The sequence below is a fragment of the Micromys minutus genome (assembly GCF_963924665.1).
Source record: "Micromys minutus genome assembly, chromosome: 11".
In the NCBI taxonomy this organism is placed as follows: Eukaryota; Metazoa; Chordata; class Mammalia; order Rodentia; family Muridae; genus Micromys; species Micromys minutus.
In genome coordinates this window covers 23,369,667-23,393,404 of record NC_137980.1, presented here as the reverse complement: position 1 = coordinate 23,393,404, position 23,738 = coordinate 23,369,667, and the positions used below count along the sequence as shown (strand labels likewise).

General features: G+C 50.3%; 3 protein-coding genes across 3 annotated transcripts in view; 1 reads left to right on the top strand and 2 right to left on the bottom strand.

Annotated features, from left to right (window-relative positions):
• Positions 1–7,474, top strand: part of PDE6B (phosphodiesterase 6B) — a gene marked incomplete at both ends in the record, with an annotated part of 42,409 nt that extends 34,935 nt beyond the window's left edge. The window contains 12 exons of the mRNA XM_080925152.1: positions 88–153; positions 1,007–1,153; positions 2,545–2,652; positions 2,875–2,984; positions 3,184–3,271; positions 3,697–3,797; positions 3,894–4,001; positions 4,306–4,369; positions 4,583–4,657; positions 5,244–5,327; positions 6,584–6,740; positions 7,413–7,474. Coding sequence (XP_080781278.1) covers positions 88–153; positions 1,007–1,153; positions 2,545–2,652; positions 2,875–2,984; positions 3,184–3,271; positions 3,697–3,797; positions 3,894–4,001; positions 4,306–4,369; positions 4,583–4,657; positions 5,244–5,327; positions 6,584–6,740; positions 7,413–7,474 — 1,170 coding nt within the window. The remainder of the gene's footprint in view (positions 1–87; positions 154–1,006; positions 1,154–2,544; positions 2,653–2,874; positions 2,985–3,183; positions 3,272–3,696; positions 3,798–3,893; positions 4,002–4,305; positions 4,370–4,582; positions 4,658–5,243; positions 5,328–6,583; positions 6,741–7,412) is intronic.
• Positions 7,475–9,190: 1,716 nt separating this feature from the next.
• Positions 9,191–10,294, bottom strand: ATP5ME (ATP synthase membrane subunit e). The gene is made up of 4 exons (XM_080925201.1): positions 10,203–10,294; positions 9,903–9,957; positions 9,661–9,759; positions 9,191–9,275 (listed from the first exon to the last, which is right to left on the bottom strand). Exons 1-4 carry the CDS (start codon positions 10,236–10,238, stop codon positions 9,250–9,252), a joined length of 216 nt encoding a protein of 71 aa, XP_080781327.1. The 5' UTR covers positions 10,239–10,294; the 3' UTR covers positions 9,191–9,249.
• A 4,412-nt stretch (positions 10,295–14,706) lies between these two features.
• Positions 14,707–22,232, bottom strand: SLC49A3 (solute carrier family 49 member 3). Its single transcript, XM_080924790.1, has 10 exons — positions 22,089–22,232; positions 19,340–19,498; positions 18,876–19,089; positions 18,655–18,731; positions 18,113–18,250; positions 17,911–18,027; positions 17,402–17,554; positions 16,976–17,133; positions 16,553–16,662; positions 14,707–15,768 (listed from the first exon to the last, which is right to left on the bottom strand). Exons 1-10 carry the CDS (start codon positions 22,212–22,214, stop codon positions 15,491–15,493), a joined length of 1,530 nt encoding a protein of 509 aa, XP_080780916.1. The 5' UTR covers positions 22,215–22,232; the 3' UTR covers positions 14,707–15,490.
• Between the last annotated feature and the right edge of the window lie 1,506 nt (positions 22,233–23,738).

Here is a 23,738-nt window from a genome sequence, read left to right as displayed (position 1 = left end):
GGGGTGTAGGTAGAGCTGTTTCTCTGTTATATAGGGTGAAGTGACACTATTAGTCAGTCCCACAACTCACCTGTTACTCTGTGTTAGCCAACAAGGGATCGCCTGGGAAAAGAGCCTGCTGACTGCGAAGAGGATGAGCTGGGGAAAATCTTGGTGAGAATCTACTCCCAGTGGAACATGGTGCTTTCACGAGTGTCAGGAGAGAGCCTTGGCTTACACAGCATCCTCTTACAGTGTTAGTGCTACCTGTGTAGGCATGTCAACACTCCCCAGCAGAGACGACAATACTGGCTCCTAGAGCATTTCTGCTGAGTGTCTCTGTCTGCTTTCCTGTCTCCTCTGTGTTTCCTAGAAGTGTCTGTGTTTTAGTTTCTGCATGCACAATTTAGGCCGCGTCCATCTGTGCTGCTTCCCTTCAGGAGTAGGTGCTGCAGTCTCTAGTTTAGATATATCTAGGTTTGTGTGTGTGTGCACAGAAGTAGGTGCATAGAAGCACATGCCTGTGTGTCTCCCAGGGAACACCTGTACATCAACTTGAGAGTCATGGGACGCCTACCTTTTTTTTCTGTCACCGGTGTGACTTATCAGAATCACCAGAGCTGTTTGCCTTACTGCATAAGCTTTGGAGTTTATTAATACCAACAAGTCCTAAACACCAGTGGCTCTGTGTGTTGTAAATGTACACATATGTGCTCATGTGTCCATATGGGTAGGTCTGAATCCATGAGTGTGGCTCTGTAACTCTTCATGTATATATCTTTATGTTTGTTTTTCCAACATCTCTGCCACCAAGCCAGGCAAGCTTCTCACTGTCAGGTTATCTGGTGCAAGGAAACAGGAGGATAAGACGAGTAGTGAGTGACCTAGCTATAACGCTGAGTTACTGGAAGGCAGACATCACCAGAGATACCAGGGTGTGTGCCCAGACAAGGGTTCAGAGAAAAGAAAGGTTAAGAACCTAGTGTGTGGTAGACCTGCTTCTCTCAGCTCACAATCTCTCTTACAGAAGGAAGAACTTCCAGGGCCTACCAAGTTTGACATCTATGAGTTCCACTTCTCTGATCTGGAGTGTACCGAGCTGGAGCTAGTCAAATGTGGCATCCAGATGTACTATGAGCTGGGTGTAGTCCGAAAGTTCCAGATTCCCCAGGAGGTGAGGAGATATGGTTGGAGGTTCCAGAACAAGAGAAAGTGGAGGCTAAGGGATAAAGGTCCCCTAAGAGGTGAAGTGTGTATGGTAATGTGTGTCCACGAGTCCTACAGAGAGTGTTGGTGGGACAGCTATCACAGTGAAATACAAATAATTGGATGGATGGATGGATGGATGGATGGATGGATGGATGGATGGATGAATGGAAGGATAGATGGATGGATGGATGGAAGGATAGATGGATGGATGGATAGATGGATGGATGGGTGTATGGAAGGATGGATGGATGGATGGATGGATGGATGGATGGATGGAAGGATAGATGGATGGATGGATGGATAGATGGATGGATGGATAGATGGATGGATGGATGGAAGGAAGGTTAGATGGATGGACGGATGAATGGATGGATGGATGGATGGATGGAAGGAAGGATAGATGGATGGATGGATGGATGGATGGATGGATGGATGGATGGAAGGATAGATGGATGGATGGATGGATGGAAGGATAGATGGATGGATGGATGGATGGATGAATGGATGGATGGATGGATGGATAGAAATTTTGTTAGCTAGGTGTTCCAAACAACATTTTTATTAGGACATCACAGAGAAATATGGAGTTTGTCATAGGATCTTTAGGAATTGCAGCAACTGCTTGCCAGAATAGAAAACATATAGCACCTTCTAGGTTTGCCCACAGGAGAGCCCCTCAGGGACCACCACTTGGAGGAAGAGAAGAGCTCAGAGCCCCAGTACTCTGCTCTCTCCGTGGGTTTCTCCCTCCATCCTGCATCCACCTTCATACCTCTGTTCCCACAGCCCACATGAAGAATAATCTCTCATGCTCCTCAGAAAACAGGAGCAACAGGCTGGTGTTTCTGAAAGAAATTTTACTAAATGCTAAGGGAAACAGAAAAAATTAGAATAAGAAATATTTCCAAATAATTACTTGACCCTAAATATCATAATGGAAGAAATAAAGCCTGCATCCTCTTGTTGAAGGAGATGTTGAGGTGTCCCACTTTCCTGCTTGCAGGCCATGCGTGTGACCCACTCAAACATTCAGGCCTTAAACTGATGGGTTTGCTTGGTTGGTTGATTTTGGTTTTCTCAAAAGATCTCACAGGACAGGGGTCCTCTTTCCATTATGAGTCTGAACTGTGGGGGAAAGGGAGGCATCAGATTTCCAGTGTCTGAAGTGTGAGCGTCCTTCCCAAACAGGAAGGTGGCCAGCAGGAGCAAGAAACAAGGGCTCTGGGGCCAACAAGATGGAAGTAGGGAAATATGTATAAGAGACTACTGCAAGCACAGGAGAGGCTGCGTGGACTCTCACGTGGTGTTGTGTAGACTCGTGTGGATCCTAGAGCCCACATGTCCTCTGCTCCCCAGGTCCTGGTGCGCTTCCTGTTCTCTGTCAGCAAAGCCTATCGAAGAATCACCTACCATAACTGGCGCCATGGCTTCAATGTAGCCCAGACAATGTTTACGCTACTCATGGTGTGTGTGTAAATGGGAGGGGCATGATAACTGAGCGGGCTGGGGCAAGGACCACAGCGTCTGGCCCAAGGATTGGGTGGATCCAGTCCCAGCCATGGGTGGAAGGAGCCTGGGTGGGCGAAGGGGTAGGTTTGGGCCGCCCCGCATTCCCTTCAACCCCTAACTTCTGGAGCCAGAGAGCTGGGCCAGTGGCAGGACTCAGGACTGAATCTATCCTCACAGACGGGCAAACTGAAGAGTTATTACACAGACCTAGAGGCCTTCGCCATGGTTACAGCTGGCCTGTGCCACGACATCGACCACCGTGGCACCAACAACCTGTACCAGATGAAGTAGGCTGTGGGGAGGGCAGGCTCTTGGTGGGCATGGGAAACCATAAATCACGTGACCTCGGGGCGAGTCTTTGTAGTGTGGCAATCAGTGCTGAGATGGACTACCTTGAAGGCACAGTGCCGGATGGGTCAGACCTCATCCTGCTCCCTTCTAACATTGTTTGTGTTGTGTGTTCTTTTTAAATAAAATATACAACAGATCCCAGAATCCTCTAGCCAAGTTACATGGCTCCTCAATTCTGGAAAGGCACCACCTAGAATTCGGGAAGTTTCTGTTGGCAGAGGAGGTTTGTTCCTGATTTGGTTCTGGGTTCTCCTCTGGGCTTAAGTAGACAAGCAGGAGGCCCTGGGCAGCATGGATTTATCAGTGTGAGGTACCGAGGGACAGGCTCACGGCTAGAGAAATTCCCACATGGAGCAGAATTGCATTCATGAAGGCAGTAGCTAGGAATGGCCACTAGGGGGTACAACGGATCACGGAAACGGGCAAAGGTATCTGACCCAGGACTCTCCCAGGCAGAGGAGTAGACAGCAAGGGAAGAGAGACAGGGATGGCTATCTTTGCTTGGAGGAGTAGCCTAAGACTGATCGAGACATAAGTGAAGGCCAGGTTAGAGTGAGGAGATCAGACACAGTAGGCCCTGAGAGTCAAAAACAAGGGTACCACAGCCAACATCTGCCACAACCCAACACCAGCTGATGGTCCCCACAGAGCCTGAACATCTTCCAGAACCTGAACCGCCGGCAGCATGAACACGTGATCCACCTCATGGACATTGCCATCATTGCCACGGACCTGGCCCTCTACTTCAAGTAGGAGTGCATCAGAGGCTGGAGGTGTGGGTAGAGCCCTCGGTATATAAACACGACCAGTCGGTCACCTACTCTTCCCCTCCTTCTCGGTATCAGGAAGAGAACAATGTTCCAGAAGATTGTGGATGAATCTAAGAACTATGAAGACAAGAAGAGTTGGGTTGAGTACTTATCCCTCGAGACTACACGGAAGGAGATAGTCATGTAAGTAGCAGGTCTACTCTTGGGCAGTCGGTCCTGCAGACCTCCCTAACCCCAGGGACAGGAGATCACAAGTGTAGTTCTTTCTAGATTGAACAAAGGCACTGTCCCAATCTGTCCTGAGGTTCATAGGCCTCAGCACAGAATCCAGAATCTTCCTTAGCGCCCTTGACCTCCACTTGCTTCAACCTCAGCTCCCCTTCTTTACCTGCAAGATGGTGACTTGGGACAAGCACCTTCCCTAGGACTGTCCCACAGAGCTGCTGAGAAAACAGAAAGAGAGATAGTCTGCTCTGTCTGTCCACAGGGCCATGATGATGACTGCATGTGACCTGTCTGCTATCACCAAGCCCTGGGAAGTCCAGAGCAAGGTCAGGACTGATGACCATCTGGACCCAGAGTAGCCCTTCACAGGCCATCCTGGGTCTGTACCTAGGGAGCTACAGGGAAATGGTGTTGGTGTTTGAAGTGATGCCTGGGTACAGCAGTGAGAGGCACCACATGAACACTGCCTGTAGAGCCTTAAAGGGAGGGCCTGCTGTTCCTGAATATAGAGCCCCACTATAACTTTTATGTGTGCTCAGGTTGCTCTTCTGGTGGCTGCTGAGTTCTGGGAACAAGGGGACTTGGAGAGGACTGTCTTGGATCAACAGCCCATTGTGAGTGTTGCTTCCAGAATCTTCCATCTTGACATATGAATTAGAATGTCTGGTAGTGCTCCAGATCCCTGTTATTTAAGATCCCAGAGTCTTAGCCTTGATTTGTGGGGCCCTGTGGCACAACTATGGGTAATTCTGCATCTTGTAGAAGAATGAAAATCACACAAAAAAAATTGGAAGATCGGGGTTGTAGCTCACAATCAAGAGCACCCATTGTCTGGGCAGCTTCAGAGGACATCCACTAGGCAGGACAGTCCAGGGAGGTCAACTCAAACAAGGGCAAACCTAGGGAAAGACAGGGAGTAGTGGTAGTCGTCCATGGCAAGATAAGACGAGGCAGTTACAGTTAGGGTTAGGACCCTCTGCTAACACCAGAGATGGTGTCTACATTCATAGCAACTGTTAATTATATAAGGTTGTTCTGACCACTTATCTTCCAAACCAGCTCTAGCTAGTGAGGAAAACTGTTTGGAGTAGGCTTTAGGCAAGGTATAAACTCAGCAAGAAAGAGGTTTTTGCCAGCAAACAAAGTCTCATAGGGAGAGACAGCACCCACATCATCTGCCTGTTTTTTTTTCTTCACAAGCCCATGATGGACCGGAACAAAGCAGCTGAGCTCCCCAAGCTGCAAGTTGGCTTCATCGACTTCGTATGTACTTTCGTGTACAAGGTGCGCAGCAGAGGTATTCCATGTTGGCTGGGGTAGACTGGCTAAGAATGGGTAGGGAATGAGCTGAATCCAGCAGGGACCTAACAGTGACATTTGTGTGGTCTCCACCCTTATCTGATAGATGAGGGAAACCACAATATCCATCTCAACCTGCCCAAGCAATGGTTTGTCCCAAAACTATGGCTGTCCCTCAGAAGCACCAAGTATATTCCCTAGAATGTCCTTACTCACCCCGAGGTCTCACCTTAAACATCCCCACCTCAGAGTGCCCCTTTACCCACAATGGGCACACCATCTTCAGGAAAATGGCTGCAACGTATCTACTAGGTATCTGAAAGTGTGAAGGCAAGCCTGAGTCTTGTCTCCAATGGTATACCCCAATACAACCTGAAGAACATGACAGCAGCCATGCTCCCACCAATGAACTGCTAAGTGTTTGAGTTCTGCCATTTGATCAGAGTAGAAAAAATTGACGAGACTCAGACAGGCCTGACTACAGTGTCCCCATGTGATGTACAAGACACCCAAGCTCCACACTACGCTGTACTCAGTGGTGACGGACCCCACATTGTAAAGTAGATGCTGTGTGATTTCAAGTGACGTCAATCAGAAGCACGGGGGAGGCAGGACGAGGTGGCCACTGTGGGCGCCACTGTTCCTCTGCTCACTGACATCACCCGAAAGCAGCTGTAAGGCTTGTTGGAGCTTCCAGTCCTGCAGGTGACATTCTCTGCTCTATTCTTGGGATAGTCATCCTGCTAGTACTATCTCATAAATACACCCAACAGCTCCATCTCACAAGTTACTATCCTGTTCTCCTCCTAAGGGAGCTTCTGGAAAGGGGACACCTCAGTGGTTCTCTCCTATGCTGGTTAACTGTAGATGACATTACCTGGGGCGAGTCAATAAGCTAAGGATTGGGAAACCAAGCCCATGCTAGGCCTGTGGTGTGGTGTGGAGCCATAGATCATATGACCTGGAGATCAGTCTCTGCAGCCCGGTGACCGGTACTAAGAATGGTCATCTTATATGCACGGTGCCAGGGAGTGTGAAGCCTCATTTCACCGTCCTTATGACGTTTAGGATAAATAGGCCACAGATACCGGAATCCTGTAACCAAGATATATAGCTCTATGATTCTAGAGCATTCTCAGTCTGATGAGTTTGGTGGTAGGGAAGCCTGAGGCCTTGAAGAGCTACCAGTTGAGCCCTCCAGGATCAGTGAAACAGCATGGTGACTTCTCAGTTCCCTCTAGGAATTTTCTCGGTTTCATGAAGAGATCCTGCCCATGTTTGACCGACTGCAAAATAACAGAAAGGAGTGGAAAGCACTAGCTGATGAGTATGAGGCCAAAGTCAAGGCCCTGGAGGAAGAAAAGAAGAAGGAAGAAGACAGAGTAGCAGCCAAAAAAGGTCTGGGCCCCTCTGAGGACTGGGATGAGTCAATGCTGTAAGATGCAGGGAAATAGCAAAGCAGCAAGGCAGCTAATTCAGACAGCCCGACAGCTGAGACAGGGTCTGGAGACAAGACTACTAGTATATCCATTCCTATACAGGGGGAGGAAGCTCACTGAACTCCTATCAGCCCTTTTGTCCCACTAAATCGTTCCTTGCCAGATGTGGTAGCATACGCCTGTAATCACGTACCCTCTTCCCCAGCTACCCTCAGAAACATGAGAGAAAACCTGAATCAAACAACAAAGAGGTGAAAACAGTGAGCTAAGCAAAAGTTAAGGAGGCACAGTGCTTACCCTGTATCGTGTGAGTCAGCTGAACAAGCCAATGCACCGTGGATCAGAAGCCCAGTGACACTATCTTATCTTTTCCAGGGTTCATTTACCCTGGAACCTGGGTTCTCCAGGGCCATTTTAAGAGCACATTGAATAAGGCAGCTTCTGGGTCATGGAAGGTCAGGACTGAAAGTCATCAGGGCATAGTGACTGAAGAGGCTCAAGTGCTAAGCAAGGCTCAGCATAATCGGCTTGGGTTGGCTACAGACCTTGTTCAGCCCCTGCAGGGAAACCTACAAGGATAGAGGGCACTGGGTATAGAAGACAGAGCCTCACACTCTATCTTCTTTTGCAGTGGGCACAGAAATTTGCAATGGTGGTCCAGCACCCAAGTCCTCGACCTGCTGTATCCTATAAGCCCTGACTCATGGCTTTGGGTCCCTCCTGCCACTCACCCACCGGATACGGACTCTGCCTATAGCAGTTTGGTATAAGACATTAGGAACAGGGACAAAAATGATCGAATATAACTTTGGATGTTTTGAAATGTTAAAGGTGTTTTTACAAACTAAAACCAACTATGAATAAGTTAAATGGTGTAGCCCATAACATTGATCTGGTTTGATAAAGTTCCCACAGAGATCTTTATAAAGGATCTGTGAAACGTGTCTGGAATCAGAGCTCTACTACCGAATGTATGTATTCAGTCCTATCTGCTTCAGCAGAAATGTGTGCTCAGAAGTCAGAACAACGTAGAGAAAATAACTTCCCAGTATTAACACATGCTGACCGCATTGGAGGCCACATTGTATTTGGCCCGTTGAGAAACTCTGCAGGGCCAAGGATGTGAGCAGAGCTGAGATCAAATGGAAGTGGCCCAAGTGGGAATTCCCTGAACTGAATGCCTGGGTGGAACCTAAAGAAGGGAGCAGCCAGCAGCTCTGACTGCTGCAGCCATACAGGGGGCCTGGGAGGTAAAGCAGAGGTCCAATGGGACCTCACAAGACTAACCTCTGAAATGGGCACTATCTGGCAAAGAGCAAACTCATGAGCATCCCAAAAAATTTGCAAGACTAATTGGATGGGGCCATTCCTGGGAAGAGAATACATCCAGCAGTCTGCCTTTGGCACTATGGGGGATGGGAGTGGCAAATTTAACCCTCAGAGCCCCAGATAGTGGGAGACCATTTGGGGAGATTAGAAGGGGGGGAAGCAGCTCTAAAACCAAACAGACAGCTCTGAAGTATACACATGCTGGTTCTCATTACATTTTTAGATCACCTCACTTTTAAAAACAAAACAGGCTCCAAACCTAGAAAACGTATTCAAAACACAAAACTGAGGAATCAGTAACGCGCCCAGGTTTCTCTTGATTGTTGTGATAACCATAACTAAGAGCGACCTAGAGGCTTTGCTCTATTTGGTTTACATGTCTCCATTAGTCTACCACAGAGAAAAGTCAGGAAGCAACTCTAATCAAGCAGGAGCAGAGCCAGGAATCATGGGAGAACACTGCTGATTGGCTCACTCATTTTGCTTTCTTAGAGGACCATCCCTGGCCAGTGGGCTGGGCACTTCCACAAATTAGCCATCAACTAAGAAAATGCCCCACAGACATGCCCACAAGCCAATCTGATAGATAATTCCTCAATTGAGGCTCCCTCTTCCCAGGTGTCTAGTTTGTGTCAAGGTGACAAGAACTAGCACCCCAGTTGGACACAGGAGCCCGGTCATCCAGGCATCTAGGAATAGTTCAACTTTAAGTCACTTTCTAAGACCCAGAGAATTCTGAGTTGGAGGCACAAGACCCATGCTATTATGAAGGCATTAACACCTACCTGTCCTGTGCAGGGTCCGAGCTGCTCACATAAGCAAAAGAGCCCAGAGCAGAGCAGAGCAAGCTGTATCCAGGAGGCTAGGCCTCTCTATTACCCTGGCACCCCTGGAGTGGCCTTACTACTGCACCCTTCAGTACTTCTGACATGCTTCTGAGCTTCCCTTTGCATGTGTGTCAGGTAAAGATCACCACCCCAGCCCTACCCATGCCCCTACCAGAGGAAAATCCAGGACATGACCACAGAGCTGGTGCCTAGCAGCAAACAACCAAGGCAGTAAAGAGAGGAAACCAGAGCATCAGACAAAGAAGCTTTATTCATCCTCAACGACTAGAGAAAAGCAGGCTCACGGACGCCTCACTTGAGAATGCTGTCATTTTGAGCTGAAAAGTGAGAGGAGACCATGTCACACATTATATACAGACTCGGGCCACCTTAAGGGGGCTTCAGTTTTTAAACAATCCAGAATCTAATTCCAAGAGAACCTAACGTCATCACTAAAACCATCCCTTGCAACCCCAACTGCCTTCTCCATCTGACTGGAATCTACAGGAAGTCAACAGAGGGGTCAGAGAGCCTGCTCAGCAGTAGCCTCTCTCAAGGCAATTTACAGATGCCACCCAAGAGAAGGGGTAGTATGCCTCCCCCACTCCACTGGGCTCCACGGCGGGCAGCACTGGACAAAGCGTCATGGGATGAGGGGCAGCCCCCGGACCACTCAGCAGCAGCTACATAACTGGGAGTGTTGGGAGGGGCTAAAAGACATACCTTCTGCCAGTTCTCTCTCAATCCGTTTCAACTCATCTAGTCTCTTCTTTTCCTCTGCTGCTATTCTCCTCTCCTCCTCTGCCCGGGGTTTTAGGTAACCTGGGGAGTGGAAGCAATTAACTTCTTCCCTAAAAATGCTGCTTCATGAAACTCCAGAATCTCCGGATGGCTGTCCCCACCGGCTCCCGTCTGGACCTAGCATCTCTCACCCGGAATCCCGTTTTCCCAGTCCCCAAACTCACTATAGCGCTTGGCGCCGTATGCCATGCCGAGGATCAGAGCGGAGTACCGGCCGAACTGCAGAACAAAACGTTAGAGCTGAAGGAACACGAAGGGGGGACGCGGGGATCAGGGGTAGGAGATGGAGGAGTACGGGGAGAGGGAGCACGGACGGGTGTGCGTGCAAGGGTTGCAGGCCCGGGATTGCTTCGAGACCACTGCAGGCCGGCTCGGGGGTGGGCAACGCTAGGTCAGGGGAGGGGAGAGGAAAGGGGGTTATACAGGGGCTCTGAGCACCGCGCAGGGACGTGAAGCGGATTCACCTTGATGAGCGGAGAGACCTGAACCGGGGGTACCATTTTGTCCGTGACCTTCGCGCCGGAAGCTCAACTGGGGCGGAAGACAGTAGAACGCAAGACGCCTCCTGAAGCCAGGAAGGCGCATGCGCCGCAGCGAAAACGCTGCCCCCTAGCGACTGGAGGATAGCAGGGCGTTCCCACCGGGCTGGTTACCGCTTCCCGGTGCGGTGTCTCTGGGCTGTTAGTGTAAGATGGCTTTCAGAGAGTGGAGATGTAGAGCCTCGTTACTTCAGCACCGACGGGTAAAGAACGACCAGCCCTGGAATCCGCCGCCCTCCTGTTGTGAAGTGGAGCACGCAAACAGTCCCTTCGTCTCTTGGAACAGACTGCACACCTTGCCGACTCCAGAGGCCCATTGGGTGCGGCAGGGCGGGTCAGGAGATTACAGAACTTGCATTGGCCCTTCCTGAGAGGTCAACAACCTTCCAGGGCTTTCCTGCAACTTCCAGCCCTAGACGCATATGTCCTCTGGCCAGTGTTTTCTCGCCCTCTTCTCCAGGCCTCGTGGGGATGAGTCATGAAGCACCCAGATTGCCAAACTATCTTTCTGCAGTCCATATCCCCAGAGTGGGTGCCTCTCTAGCTCTAGACCAGCAGTTCTCAACCTGTAAGTTGTGATTCCTTTGGCAAACCCTTATTTAAAAAAAAAAAAATTACATTATGACTCATAACAGTAGCAATATTACAGTTATAAAGTAGCAATGAAAATAATGTTATGGTTGGGGGGGTCACATAAGAAACTGTATTAAAGGGTCACAACATTAGGAAAGCTGAGAATCACTGACCTAGATGGAGATCGACCAGGGATTGGGTAAGCAGGAGACAAAGTGATTACCAGCTGTATCCATTATTGGCTAGCAATGTCTGCAGACATCTGTCATGAAGGTTTGGAGCCACCCACTGAATGGCTGACTTTACCCCGATGCGCCATAGTGTCTTGAGATCTCACTTAGGCTGCTGATTGAGCCATCCTCCTCGGTTTTGCATTGAACCAGGACATGGAGGGTACAGTCTGTAGGGATGGGGTATCTTTTCCTGACTCTTCATTAAGTTCATGTTTATAAGGGGAACATAACTATAAATATAGAGTGGATAAAACTCCCAGACTCATAATAGGTGCCTAGCTCTCCTCCGCCATCAGAAGAGGAGCCACACTGTCCTGGGTCCTGGAACTGTGCCTACATTTGGTCTGAGTCCAACCCCTGGACCTCCTCTGTTGGAATCCTAGAAATTTTCCTAAACTGGGAAGAGGACGACCCAGGCCTTGTGCCTCAGGTGCACCAAATACTCTTATCTTGCCTTTGGTACGGCTGAGCTTCAGTCCCTCACCCCCACCCCTTCCTGAGCCACAGTGAGATTCCTTCTGACTCACTGCTCCCCGAGGGAGCTGCAAAGCATGCTGACCTACAAGGCACCAAATAAACTCCCTCACCCTTGTGGCTGTCTGCACACTGAGCCCTCTCCCTTTCCTGATCTTGAGCAATAACTTTATGTGACCAAACAGGTTTCCCCCACTAAACCTTAAGATAAATCAGACTCCTTAGCAGCTCAAGCTTCCAGAAGTGACTCTGGGGTCCAAGGGGAGTGTGGACTGAGGGCTGGGTGCACAGAAGCTACGTGGAGTAAAGGCAGAAGAGGTTACACACTACACACACTGGCTCAAGCTTATACACAAATGGTTTGGCATCTCCATTGGCTCAGGGTCATTTATAGGTAGTAGAAGTGGTTAAGGTTCCACATAGCTTAGGATACAACTTGGAGGATTCTGCCCCTGTTGGAGACAACTGTGCTGCTACCTTTAGTGCTGTGCCCAGGCTCGGCCAAGATCCTCCCGGAGGGCTTGACATCTCAAATTCAGAGCTTACCACCCTTGTAGCTGGGCTAAGCCCAACCAAGACCCTTTACTCTCAACTATTATACCCACACCTGGACAAACTCCCACCTGCCTTTGGCCAGTAATGTGAGATGTAGCATCCTTGGCAGAACAGAACCACCTGGAGCCTTGGCTTAGAGAAGGGGTAGCTGTATTACCATAAAGCTACTCTGCAGTTGTCCAGTCCTCTGGGGTGGCAGTCTTCAACCCATCCTTGTAGGAAGTGGCAACCAACATCTGACTTATGGGAGCAGGCGCCATCTTAAGACAGGCATAAGCTAGATCCTGGGCGGGCAAGACTCAGGCATGGTGAGCAGGCAACAAGAGAGGTGCTGGGCAGGGGTATCCAAGTGTATGAATGCACTTACATGGCTATCTTTGTGTGTTTACACACGTGATCATAAAGAATGGTTGTGGGTGTAGAGATACATGCCCCGCAGCTGCCATGGTGACAAATTGGGAAGAATGAGGGAGGGCCTGGACCTTCAGAAAACTGGATGCTACGAATGAGCCCATCCTTGGAGTTCATTTACCCTGAAGTCCTCTAGGATTGGACATAGTGGGCTGCTTGGACCCTCAAGTACTACAGTTCCCTCATCCTGTGAGTTAAGGCTCTCAAAACATGGGCTGTCCCTGAGCGTTCCTCCAATTGCCTCAAAGCCCTCGTCTTTGTCACTCCTGTCTCTCAAGACAGCAGGAAGACCAAGAAGATGGAAAACAGCCCTGCGTTTTCCTGGACAACCCTGTGTCCAGAGGGTACTCTCCAATGTCTTCTCTGAGCAGACCCAGATCTGGAAGTTCTAGGAGCTGAGTCTGCCTCTGCTCTTGGGGAACTCCTCACACAGCTGGTGCCTGTGTTGATGGAGCAGAGCCAGGTGTGGGGAGTAAGGGTAGGAGCCAGGGCAAAACTAGGCCATCAGCAGCACAGTAAGTCTGGCATTGGCTGTCTCTCAGCCCTTCACACTCGTGGATAAGGACAGAGACAACATCATTGACAAAGACTCTGTAGCACTTCCCTGAGCATGTGTGATTTCTTCCTCAAATAGAGCAAGGGTATTCATTCCCTAAATGCTGATACATCCTCTTATTTGGGGGGTGTTATTGCCAATTCTAGGTTTGTTCAGTCTCCCTTAGCTATTCCAAAGGACTCTACTCTCAGGGTCTTGGGAATTCAGCATCCTCCGCAGAACAAAGTCTCCTGATGCTAGGGGAAGGAGTATCTCTGTCACTTCCAGACTACCTAGGCTCACTCTGCCGTCCTTGCACAAAGTCTCCACTAGACATCTGAGCTGTTCTAGGGGACAACTCTTGAGAAACCTCTCTCAATAGTTCCCAAGCCTTATGAGTCCCAACACATCTCCTATCTATCTGTCTGTCTGTCTACATGTAGCCTCTGTCAATCAAAGCCCTGGCCCCCAGATGGAAGCCAGGGCTACCCAGGGGTACCTGAGAATCTAAGGCTTCCCCTTAGAGCAAACAACAGGAGTTGTTGGGACCCTGAAACAGGAAAGACTCCCCAGAAGGTACAGCAAGACTAAGCATTTGAAGCTCTAGGACAAGACAGAACTCTAAAAGCCTTCTTGTGGGAAGGCACAACTACAGAGATCTAAATGTCTTCAGGACGCTTGGTCCTGAATAGTGAGTGCTGGTTTGGGGTCTGCAAAACACTTCCCCTGAAAAGAGACATGGTGTCTGGGCCCCAGGCGGCCTCACCAGCTCCTCCTGAGCTCTAAGTCTAGGGCATTAAATAGCTACCCTGAGACCCTGAGAACAGTGTCATTCGAAGTAACTGATTCCTGCCATGTGGGCCTTCATTACCCAGAGTGCCACTGTCTATCCATCTATTGCTGCCTTAGCCTCTATCATAGATGGATTACTACACACAGCACTAGGAAAAAGAAACATTCTGGTATCCCAGGCATTTGCCTCTTACCCCATCAGGTATCTGCTGTGAGTCATGACAGGCTCCAGGGGCCAGTAGGCACCTGGGCTTTGGTGGCAGGTAGGCAGGACATACATTCTAAAAGCCCAAGCATATCAGAGGACAGCTAGAGGCAACATTCCTCGAAAGGGATAGATCACCACCCTGATGCTGGCTAGCTCAATAATAGAAGCAGTAGTAGAGACAGAGACAGACTTTTTCAGACCTCCCACAAGAGGAGCCACAGTAGGAACCTTCCACTCTTCCTCAGAGCAGCCTAATTGGCCACTTTTCCACCATCAGCATCAAAGGTCTCCTGATGTTCCCAGCCAACAAGACGACTGAAAATAAGATCTGCCCAACCCCCAGCCCCACTCCTATGGCTTTTACAAACCCAAGCATATCAGAGAGCAGCAGCTAGAGGCAGCATTCCAGCAAGAGGCTAGATCACTACCCTGCTGCTAGCTAGATCCATAATAGAGGCAGCAGACTAAGAGGCAGGAATAAGGTCCAGGTTTCCAGCATGTCTATCCCATTTATTTACCGCTCCCACCAACACATTATTCCTAGTACCCCACCCCTTTCTTCCCTCCATCCCCCTCACCCTTACACTTTCCCTTCTCCCACCCCTCTCTGCCCCACCTCCTCCAATCCCTCTTCTGACTTTACTTTGCATACATTCCCAGCCCTTCCCCTGGACTAGCCCTTGGCCCACTGAAAAGGTCAAACAGACTCAGGAACCCACTGAAAGGAATTTGGTGACTGCAATTCACTGTGTCTGGGCTGCTGGAGCCCAGGAACCTTGTCTTTCCTCCTCCTCCCAGCACCAACATGACTTCCCCATGGACACCCCCACCTAACTCAGGTGAGCCAGATGCTGGAGTTTGTCTCCATCCATGTGGCTGGCAACCTAGACAACAAAGTGCAGAGCTGCATGCTTCCCATGTGGAGGAGGAAGTATACGCTGCTCCACCGTTCAGGCTGCAGCCTGCAGCTAGTTCAATAAAGTTGGACACACAAACTTTCCTGTGAGTGTTCATTGCAGGGAATATGGTCCCTACTCTGCTCAGACCAGCTCACTGCCTTCTGTGCTATTTTAGAATCAGGCCCAGTGCCCAGTCATACAGTGGAGACAAGTTCTTCCTACACTGTCTACCTCAGACCGGTCTTGCCATAGCCTTCAGAACTCCCCCAGTCTAATGCCAGGAGTCCATAACTCACTTCCTCTGGCCCTGCACAGGCCTTCTTGTAGTAGCCACCACAAATATGGCTTGACCAGGGTTCGCCCTAGCTGACCAGTATCCATACAACAGCAGTTATTTTCAATTCCATCATAGTCTTCCTGAGGACCAAAAGGCCATCCTGTATTACCCTGGGTCTGCTAAGGACATCATGTCCCTATCAGAGCTTTTAACATGGCTGGCACAATCAAAGAGACCCTAGCAAGCCTCTGCTTTACTAGACGTCTCTGGTCATTATCTCTGCCCATTCTGAGTGTCCCTTGGAGACAGAAGCAGGGCCAGGAGCTTCCTTCAAGGCCTCATCTGGAGGTGTCACACCAGGAGTCTCAAGTGGTGGCGCTTGGGTGGGGCTTATATTCCTTGGATCCCTGGCACACATTGTGGGTGAGGAGGTTCCTCTGGACTCAGCCTCCAGACGCCGGTACGGTGTGTTGAAGAAGATCACCAGGACACAGGTGAAAAGGGTACAGAGGCCAGCCAGTAGCAGCAGGGACACTAGGGACACAAGCACAGGCCTGTCCCTCAACTGTCCAGGCAGCCATAGCCCCCAGTTCCCACCAAAGTGAAGCCTTGGTAGACCTGACCCAGCTGACCCCAGTGATGGTGACCACAGAAAGGTCTGGAAACTGAACTGACCTTAACCCTCAACAGTTCCCAGGATGTTTCCAGACCGAGGCTCCAACGGTGAGGAATCATGAGTTGTGGGACATTGGTGTACCTCTATTGTTCTACCCACTGTCATCTCCACGTCTCTCTGCCTCTGTCCATCCATCCATCTGTCTGTCCATCTGCCTGCCTGCCAGTAGCACTCTCAATCCTCCTGTCTCGTTGTATCTTGGTCTCTATCCCTGTCTATCTCTAGTCCACCCACACTGCCCCCCTTTTTGTCCAGGTAGACTCTCTTTATCCCTATCTGCCTGTCCACGTCTCTGTATTTCTATGTACATTCCTGTATTTCTCTGCATTTCTATTTCTGTTCCTGTCTCTTTTTCTCTCCAAGATCTCTTCCCCTTTCTGTCTACGATCTTAGTCTATTTTCCTGGGTTTTGAAACACCTCACATGATGCTGGATTTGTGTCAGGGTCTTTGGGCTACACCCACAAGCAGGGCCCAGGCAACTGACCACACTATTCCACACTTAAAAACCAACTGGTGCTGCCCTGGGGGAATAAAGAGGAGCCAGAATCAAAGTCCTCAACTGGGCCAGGCCTCCTAATAACCTTATTTTCCTGGTCTTGTCTTAGCTCTCTAGGGCCAAAGCCTAGGCACAGACACTGACCTGTCCAGTCCAGAGCGTCCTCACCCTGCCGGCAGGTAGAAAAGGACGGACCTGTTCGCCGCACAGTCAGCGCCGTCAGCAGCAACATGATGAACACACCCTCGGCCTGCCTGGATACACAGGGCCCTCTCTCAGCCTGGGCAGAAAAGCTCTCTGTCCACCACGTTTAATGTTGTGTGGGCAGGGAACAGCATCTGTGTCAAGCACCACAACACCTGTTTCTCCTGGGGCAGTACATGGTCCCTGTCCACATTCCACCTTACAGCTGGCTCAGGCTTGCACACAGCAAGTACATGCTGATTCCTGGCCAGGGAAAACAGGTTCCTAGCTTTGTGGATCAGGAGCCCTGGGCATGTGGTCCAGGCAGGGTAAGGGAAGGAGTCCATGCTTTAGGAGAGGAGGTTAGTGTAAAAGGATACTCACCCCAGGACAAAGATCAAGCCAGCAGAGGCACCCTCACCCACAGGAAATGAGCATTCAACTGCTAGTTCCATGACCACGGGTGCCACTGAGAAGCCAAAGAGCCCAAGGAGGGAGCAGATGGCAGCCAGTGCAAAGGTCTGCCCCTGCAGCTGGGATACCTGGTGCCAGCAAAGGGATAGAGAAGAAAAAGTGGGAATGGCACTGAGATATACAACACACACACTGCCCCCACCCATGAGTCCCTAGGTTGGGTGACATGATTGTGGCAGTGAAGCCACTTCTACCCAGGGCTGTCCTCAGGCAGAGAACATGTTTGACACTGAGGTACCTTGGCAAGCCACCACCATACCTGCTGCCCCCTACCCTCCTGCCTGCCACAGTATCCCTCCGTCCTGGGTAGGTAGTCTTCGTTACTAATAGTCTTACCAGAGCAAAGGCCACAAAGGTCATGGAAGTCAAACAGAGGCCTATCTTGGTGGCTTCAGTGAAGTGCTTGGTCCGATCGACATACAGGCCTAGGAGCAGTGCCCCCAAAATTCCAAACACGATGAAGAGAGCCCCACAGAGGCCTGAAAACTCCTGGGAGTATATAGAGGAAGCTGAGAACCACCAGGAGTCAGGGGGCCTCCAGAGCTCCTTAGGGTGTACATCATCATCAGGGCAGTTGCAAAGGACCAGGCTAGACAACCCTGTCAAGCTGCCTCCTAAGATGGATTTTCTGCAATGTGCACACCACTTAAAGGGAAAAGGCATCACACCACAGACCCTGGGTTCATGCCTATATCCCATGAAAGACCTATACCCACCAGAGGTCATGACCCAGGGATACTTAAGTAGCCATGGCTGCCACCTCCCTGAGAGGATGCTGATCTAATCTCTATCAGGGGTGAATATTGAGTACTCAGAAACATTCTTTAGGCAGGGCTACTACTTACATTAGAGTAGCCATTGGCACAAAAGATCTGTTCCAGGAGGGCTGAGAAGCTAGAGAAGACACCAATGCCACCACCAAAGCATATGGCCAGGATGACATAGGCCTTATTCTGTATGAGCTAGAAGGGAAAACAGCCCTTAAGTCAGAAGCCCTGGCAGGCTTCTGACCTCAGCTTCCCTGCCCCCAGAATCCACATTACCCACCATTTTGAGGCCCTGGAGGAAACTCTCTGAAGTAGAGCTGGAAGCCCCTGTGGATGGTGGCGTAGGAGGCACACTCTCCCAGAGGCAGACAGTGGCCAACAGACAGGCCAGGGCAGCAGGAACAATGTAGATGCCAAGCTGGAGAGAGGTTCTGAGTGTCACAAAGAAGTCCCACTGACATGTGCCCCCACATGTCTCAGTCTGCTTTGCCCACCTTGCTAGCCGTGTCCTGCCTTTAAACTCCAGTGAGTCAGCAAACCCAAGCCCTTTGGGAGGCTATATTATTCCACCCCCAGCTGTTCTTCATGTAGAACCTAGCTTTCAGAATACCACTCAAGGATGACTCCCTTCTTGATGACTCCAACCCAACTTCCCAAGGCTCCAAACTTATCCCCACATAAGGAGATGATGCTAACACACTCAGGTATGTAATACCAACAAACATGAGTATATACTACACGCAAGAACAACGACTTTATGTACACAGGTATATGTACATATGCTCACACAGCACACACCCAAGATCATCATGAGACCCTCACCATCATAGGGATGTCTTCTGCTTTCTTGACTAGGGCAGGGGACAGCACATTCGCTATAAGGATGCCTAGAGGATTTGCTGGATAGAAAAACAGTTGCGTCAGATCAGCTGTGGCAAGCCATACCCCAGTCCTCAGGGTGAACTCCTGGGGTGCAGATTACAGACATCCAGCAGGGCCTGTGAGCCGAGCCCAGGTTGCAGAGGTCCCACCCCTGGACTCACACATGGTGCCGATCATGTTAGCTGTGGCTCGCTGGTGCTCTGGAAACCACAAGGCAGCCAGCTTGGCTGGAGAAGAGATGACCAGGGTCTGGGCCAGGGCACAGAGGCTCTGGCCACTCATGAAGAAGGCAAAAGGACTGGGGATCCTGACAGCCAAGCATGGCACAGCACGTAGCAAACTCCCAGAAAAATTCAACCATGCACCCAGGATAGTCTGCAGGAATGGACAGTTAGAGACTATATGCTAGCCTAGTGCCTCAGCATCCACATCTCCAGATGCCTCTCCTTAGCTTACAGGCATATCTATCCCCCAAGATCTACCTGCTCCCCCAAGCTGCTTTGCTGGGGAGCCTAGCAGATGGGGCTGGTGGAGTCTAATCTGAAGAGATCAGGTTTTTGCATCCAAAACCAAAGGGTCCCAAGCCCACCCACCCCACACAGGAATAGAATGAATTCTGACTCACCGCTCCACGGAGGCCAACAGAGTCCAGAACCCAGATGGCCGCCATGCCAAATGGGATGGATAACACAAAGTATATTAGTGACAGCCAGTTGACCTGCTCCATGGACAGGAAGAAGCGCTGTGCTATGGTGTCTGCCACAGGTGCAAAGCTGAGCCAAAGCTGTGGGATACATAGAAGTCAGCTACAGGCCACAGACATCACCTCGCCATCTCTGCTCTGGATAAAGCCTAGGATCTCCATTTGGCTGGCTCAGGGTAGGAGCAGAGATGTAAGGGTCAGACTATAAAGGTTATAGGGACCAGCCTAATAGACATTCTGGGTTACACTGCTAGAGAACCGCCTTTACTTTGTTACAAACCAGGAAAGCAGACAGGCATGGACTACAGCCTAACCAGCAGTGGACCATGAACCAGCCTGGAGGCAGATACAGAGGCCAAAAATCTGTCCAGGGACTGCAGGGCCATGAATCTAATTAGGATTGATTTGATTCTCTGAGGAGGCTGAAGTCAATCAATGGGGTTAGTGTCCACTGCCTGGGAGGCACCATGTCAAAGGTGACAGAAAGAGGAAAGCGAGCAGCCTGGGTTTGGCTTTGAGTAGTGAGACAGAGAAGCCAGAATCTCACTGGATGGGATATCCTGGACACTGAACAAGTCATCACACTTGAGAACACAGTGCTGGGGCACACAGTGTAAGAGGGGGAGAAATGGACATCAGAGCAGATGGTAGCCATGGCTCCAAATTTCACGGCTGAACAATGCGCTGAGACAAGATGAATAAGGGACACATTCCGGGGAGACTATGAGGTCTGGTGTGCGGTGGCAACACATCCATGCCAGGCATCTAGATGGATAATAAAGCCTTAAGGGCTTGGGGCATACATGAGGACCAAGGAGGGGGCAAACAGAGCCAGGGGCAGAAGAGCTCAGAGCCTAGGACTTCTTTATAGATGGGATAGAATCAATGGTATCTCTCTGCACACATTCCCCCATCCTAGGCATCACAAAATATAGGAGCTCTGAGTCCCAGCACAAGAGTGCAGAGCGGAGGACTTTTTTTCTGGAAGAAGGATGGGAAGCTGGGTAGAAAACATGGCTCTATGACCCAACAAGGGTGTGTCCCAAATCAAAGTTCATGATGAACCTTACTGAGCCTGACAGAGGGTCACACCCTCCAGAGCTGAACAGAGAGACCCAGGCTTCCCCACCACAAAGCCTCAAGAAACACCAAGGTTGTGTAACAGCTGCATTTTCTTCCTTTTTTTTCCTCAGGACAACATAAGGAACAGATCTCCCAGGCTTAGAAAGAAGTTGACACAGGCCTAGTTGTCTCCTGCCTGGCTACATAGGGCAGACGGGGGACCAGGTATGCTTCCAGAACGTGCTATGTTGAACAAGAAAAACAGAGCCCATCTCATGATTCCTACAGGGTTGTCCTTGCTCCTCCCAGAGCTGTGGCCCCACATAAAAGTGGGCAGAGAGATCTGTAGCATGTGTAAAACAACAGATCGGTGGAGGGGGAAAAAATCCATCCCTATCACTGTTAACAAGAATAAGAGAAGACCATCAACCAGCTCACAGTCTTACCCCGACTCAGCCCCTGATCTCCCTCCCCCCCAAAACAGTGGGCCATCTCTTGGTCTCACGTAAGCTCTATTGTGCCAGCCCCCTCAGGCTGCTTTCTCGGAACCCTGGCACCCAGTCACTAACTACAAATGATCAGGGACTCCAGGGACCATGAGGAAACATGAAGCCCACTGGTTATAATGGAGACCCAGCCAGCCAATTCATAGCATCAGGGTAATGTTCTAATCTCCATAAGGACAACAGGACATCACCCAAGTGTCTCAGGAAGTGTTGTCATATCTACAAAAGGTTAAACTCGAGTAGATTTCTGCGTGTGTCCTCAAACATATACCCCATGTTTTACAGCATTAGAAAGGGGGGCCTGTGAGCCAACCCATGGCAACAAGTCTCAGCCAGGGTAGCTACCAGGAGAGAAGTTTCTGATATTGCCACAGTTAGAATACTCCAGGCTCACCACCTATATTCACGACCCTTACTCAAAACTGTCTCTTCACAACCAGCACAGCAGGGAAAAAGAAAAGGCCATGCGAATCAACTTACTGCTGGTTTCACATGGAATGCCAGCTGGGAACTGAACTCATAGCGACACCATCCACACCTGATAGTAATTGTCACGATTCTGGCTGGGTCTTCAGTGTGACCAGTGGGCTTCGTGATCCCACATGCTTGGCACTGTCTGAGCTATATGTGTTACAATTTATAGCTGCAAGCTCAAATGCTACCCATCCAGCTGAGTGGCCACATGTGACCCAAAGTTCCTTCACAGGTACTAGAGAGATCCAGCGCCAGAAAAGTTCCATCTCTGAGCGACAGATGGTAGCGGCTCCAGGCTCTCTCTCCACTTAAACTCAGTGCTGTGTACCTGTGCCTCGGGGTGGGGGTGGGGGTCACTTGCAGTCCAATTGTGCCTGATGGGATGAAAAAGGCCCCTGCCATCAGCATTTGGAGGCTAGGGACAGTACGAGAAAGCAACATGTTCAGGGCTCAGACCCTTGAGCCTGAGACCTGTTTCCCTGGCTGAGCCATACCAGGCAGGACAGGCATTTGCATCTTCTTCTACAACTTGAGCCAGAAGGAAGGTCGGTTTTCCTTGACTGAACAGAAACAATCTGGCGCTGGGGTTGCTGGAAAGACCCCGCCCCGCCCGCCCAGCACCCTTGTACCATCGCGTTGGAGCAGCTCAGGAGGCTGACCACCAGCAGAAAGACCCAGCGGCGCGCATATACACGGGGACCAGGCAACGCGTCTCCGGCGGTCCCAGATGTTCCCGGGTTGTTGCAGGCGTCCATAGTCCCGGCTAACCCAGGGTTTGCAGGCCGCTCACTTGCTTTACACTGCAAAGTGCTGCGGCGGTGGTAGGCAGTTCCAGGAGCAGGGCGGGGCGGAATAATCTGGTTAGTCTCCGCCCCGAAGGACAAGTTCGGTGAAAGAAGCCAGAATTGCCCTCCGGCAAAAGACCGAAGTGGAAACCGGAGGGGGAAAAATCCTTTTAAGAGGTAATGTGAATACAAGTGTGTGTGGCTTGTACCAGGAACACGTCCGCCGTGGCAGGTGCGGAAAAGGGGTCTCTACTTGAGTAAAGTCTGCATTTCCTTAAAGGGCCTCTGAATTCTTGAGGTCCTAAGAAGCCAGCCTGGAGGAGGAGACAGGGAACTGTTCCAAAAAGCCTCCAATCCAGGCCTGTCACTAGACTCCTCCTAGAGGCGAAAGAGGTGGGGTGGAGGGCGAGCTAAGGCTGAGCCTTAGCTACACCACCCCTGCCCAGGAGTAGACAGCTTCCAGGGTAGGCAGTTTTCAGCCCCACTTAAGGCTCTTTAACTTGCCCATGAGTCACCGAACTCTGTCCTAAGCAGTCGACAGGAGTCATCTGACACTTGCCACTGTGTCTGGTCTGGCTTGTTTAAAAGAAGGCCAGTGTGCCAAAAAACCCGATTCAGACTAGCGCGGAATGAGGTCGCTGAATAGAAGGACTGGCCAAGCAGGGGCAGGAGGTGACTTTCTCTCAGTGGAAAGGCTTTTCCCCTGATGGTCTTGCTCTCAGAATTACTATTCCTTTTTGTTCATTTCTTGGGCTTAGGGATTTGAGTTTTGAGCAGGAGTCTCACTGGTGTAGCCTAGGCTGGCCTCTGCCTTCCAGTCTTCCTGCTGCTTATCGTCAATATTGGATGGTATCACCTGTCGACAACGCGGGTCTGAACAAGTGTGGTTCCAGCCTTTGGTGTGTTCTTAGTGGGGCTGTGTGCATGTCAGACGGATTCTCCCATTTGTAGGTGAAGTCCTGTCCAGTAAAGAGAAAATTACCAAAACCTGGCGGTTCCCTGAAAGGGGCCGACCCACTCTGAGACCCATAAGGCCTGTGACCCTTGCCCTCTTCCAGGCCCTTTCTTTCACATCTGTCTAACCGTAGCTCAAGCTCACTGTGAAGACCTACCCCCACCCACGCCCTTCTATGGCCTGGAGCTGCCTTGGGCTGGGGACTTTGATGTCCCTATTCTACCTGAGAGACTAAGAGGGTGGTTCAAGCTTCACTGTTCAGGGCCCTAGCTTTAGGTGGGAACCTGCCCGCCACCAGCTTCCAGTTTAGGTAGTATCTCCGCCCATCACCAAATGTGGCCATCACTACAGCTACCTCCTGTGTTGCCACAGCTCTAAGTGATTTGATCTGCCTCTAGCCACACTCTCTTTGTGTGCTATGTAGGTGAGTTCAACAAATTTATCAAGTGTAAGATCAGTACACAATCAACAGCTGCCTTCCTAAACACTCTACCAATGTGGAAGATGTGGAAATCAAAAAGGAAAATAATATATTTATG

What these genes read in the sequence shown, in the direction of transcription:
- ATP5ME (XM_080925201.1), bottom strand. Translation starts at nt 10,238, where the DNA reads ATGGTACCCCCGGTTCAGGTCTCTCCGCTCATCAAG. An exon ending in AGGTCTCTCCGCTCATCAAG is followed by an intron (nt 9,958 to 10,202) that starts GTGAATCCGCTT and finishes TTTGTTCTGCAG; the next exon opens with TTCGGCCGGTACTCCGCTCT. An exon ending in ATACGGCGCCAAGCGCTATA is followed by an intron (nt 9,760 to 9,902) that starts GTGAGTTTGGGG and finishes TCCACTCCCCAG; the next exon opens with GTTACCTAAAACCCCGGGCA.
- SLC49A3 (XM_080924790.1), bottom strand. Translation starts at nt 22,214, where the DNA reads ATGGACGCCTGCAACAACCCGGGAACATCTGGGACCGCCGGAGACGCG. An exon ending in GGCTTGATCTTTGTCCTGGG is followed by an intron (nt 16,663 to 16,975) that starts GTGAGTATCCTT and finishes CTGTGTATCCAG; the next exon opens with GCAGGCCGAGGGTGTGTTCA. An exon ending in GGACGCTCTGGACTGGACAG is followed by an intron (nt 15,769 to 16,552) that starts GTCAGTGTCTGT and finishes TTGTGTCCCTAG; the next exon opens with TGTCCCTGCTGCTACTGGCT.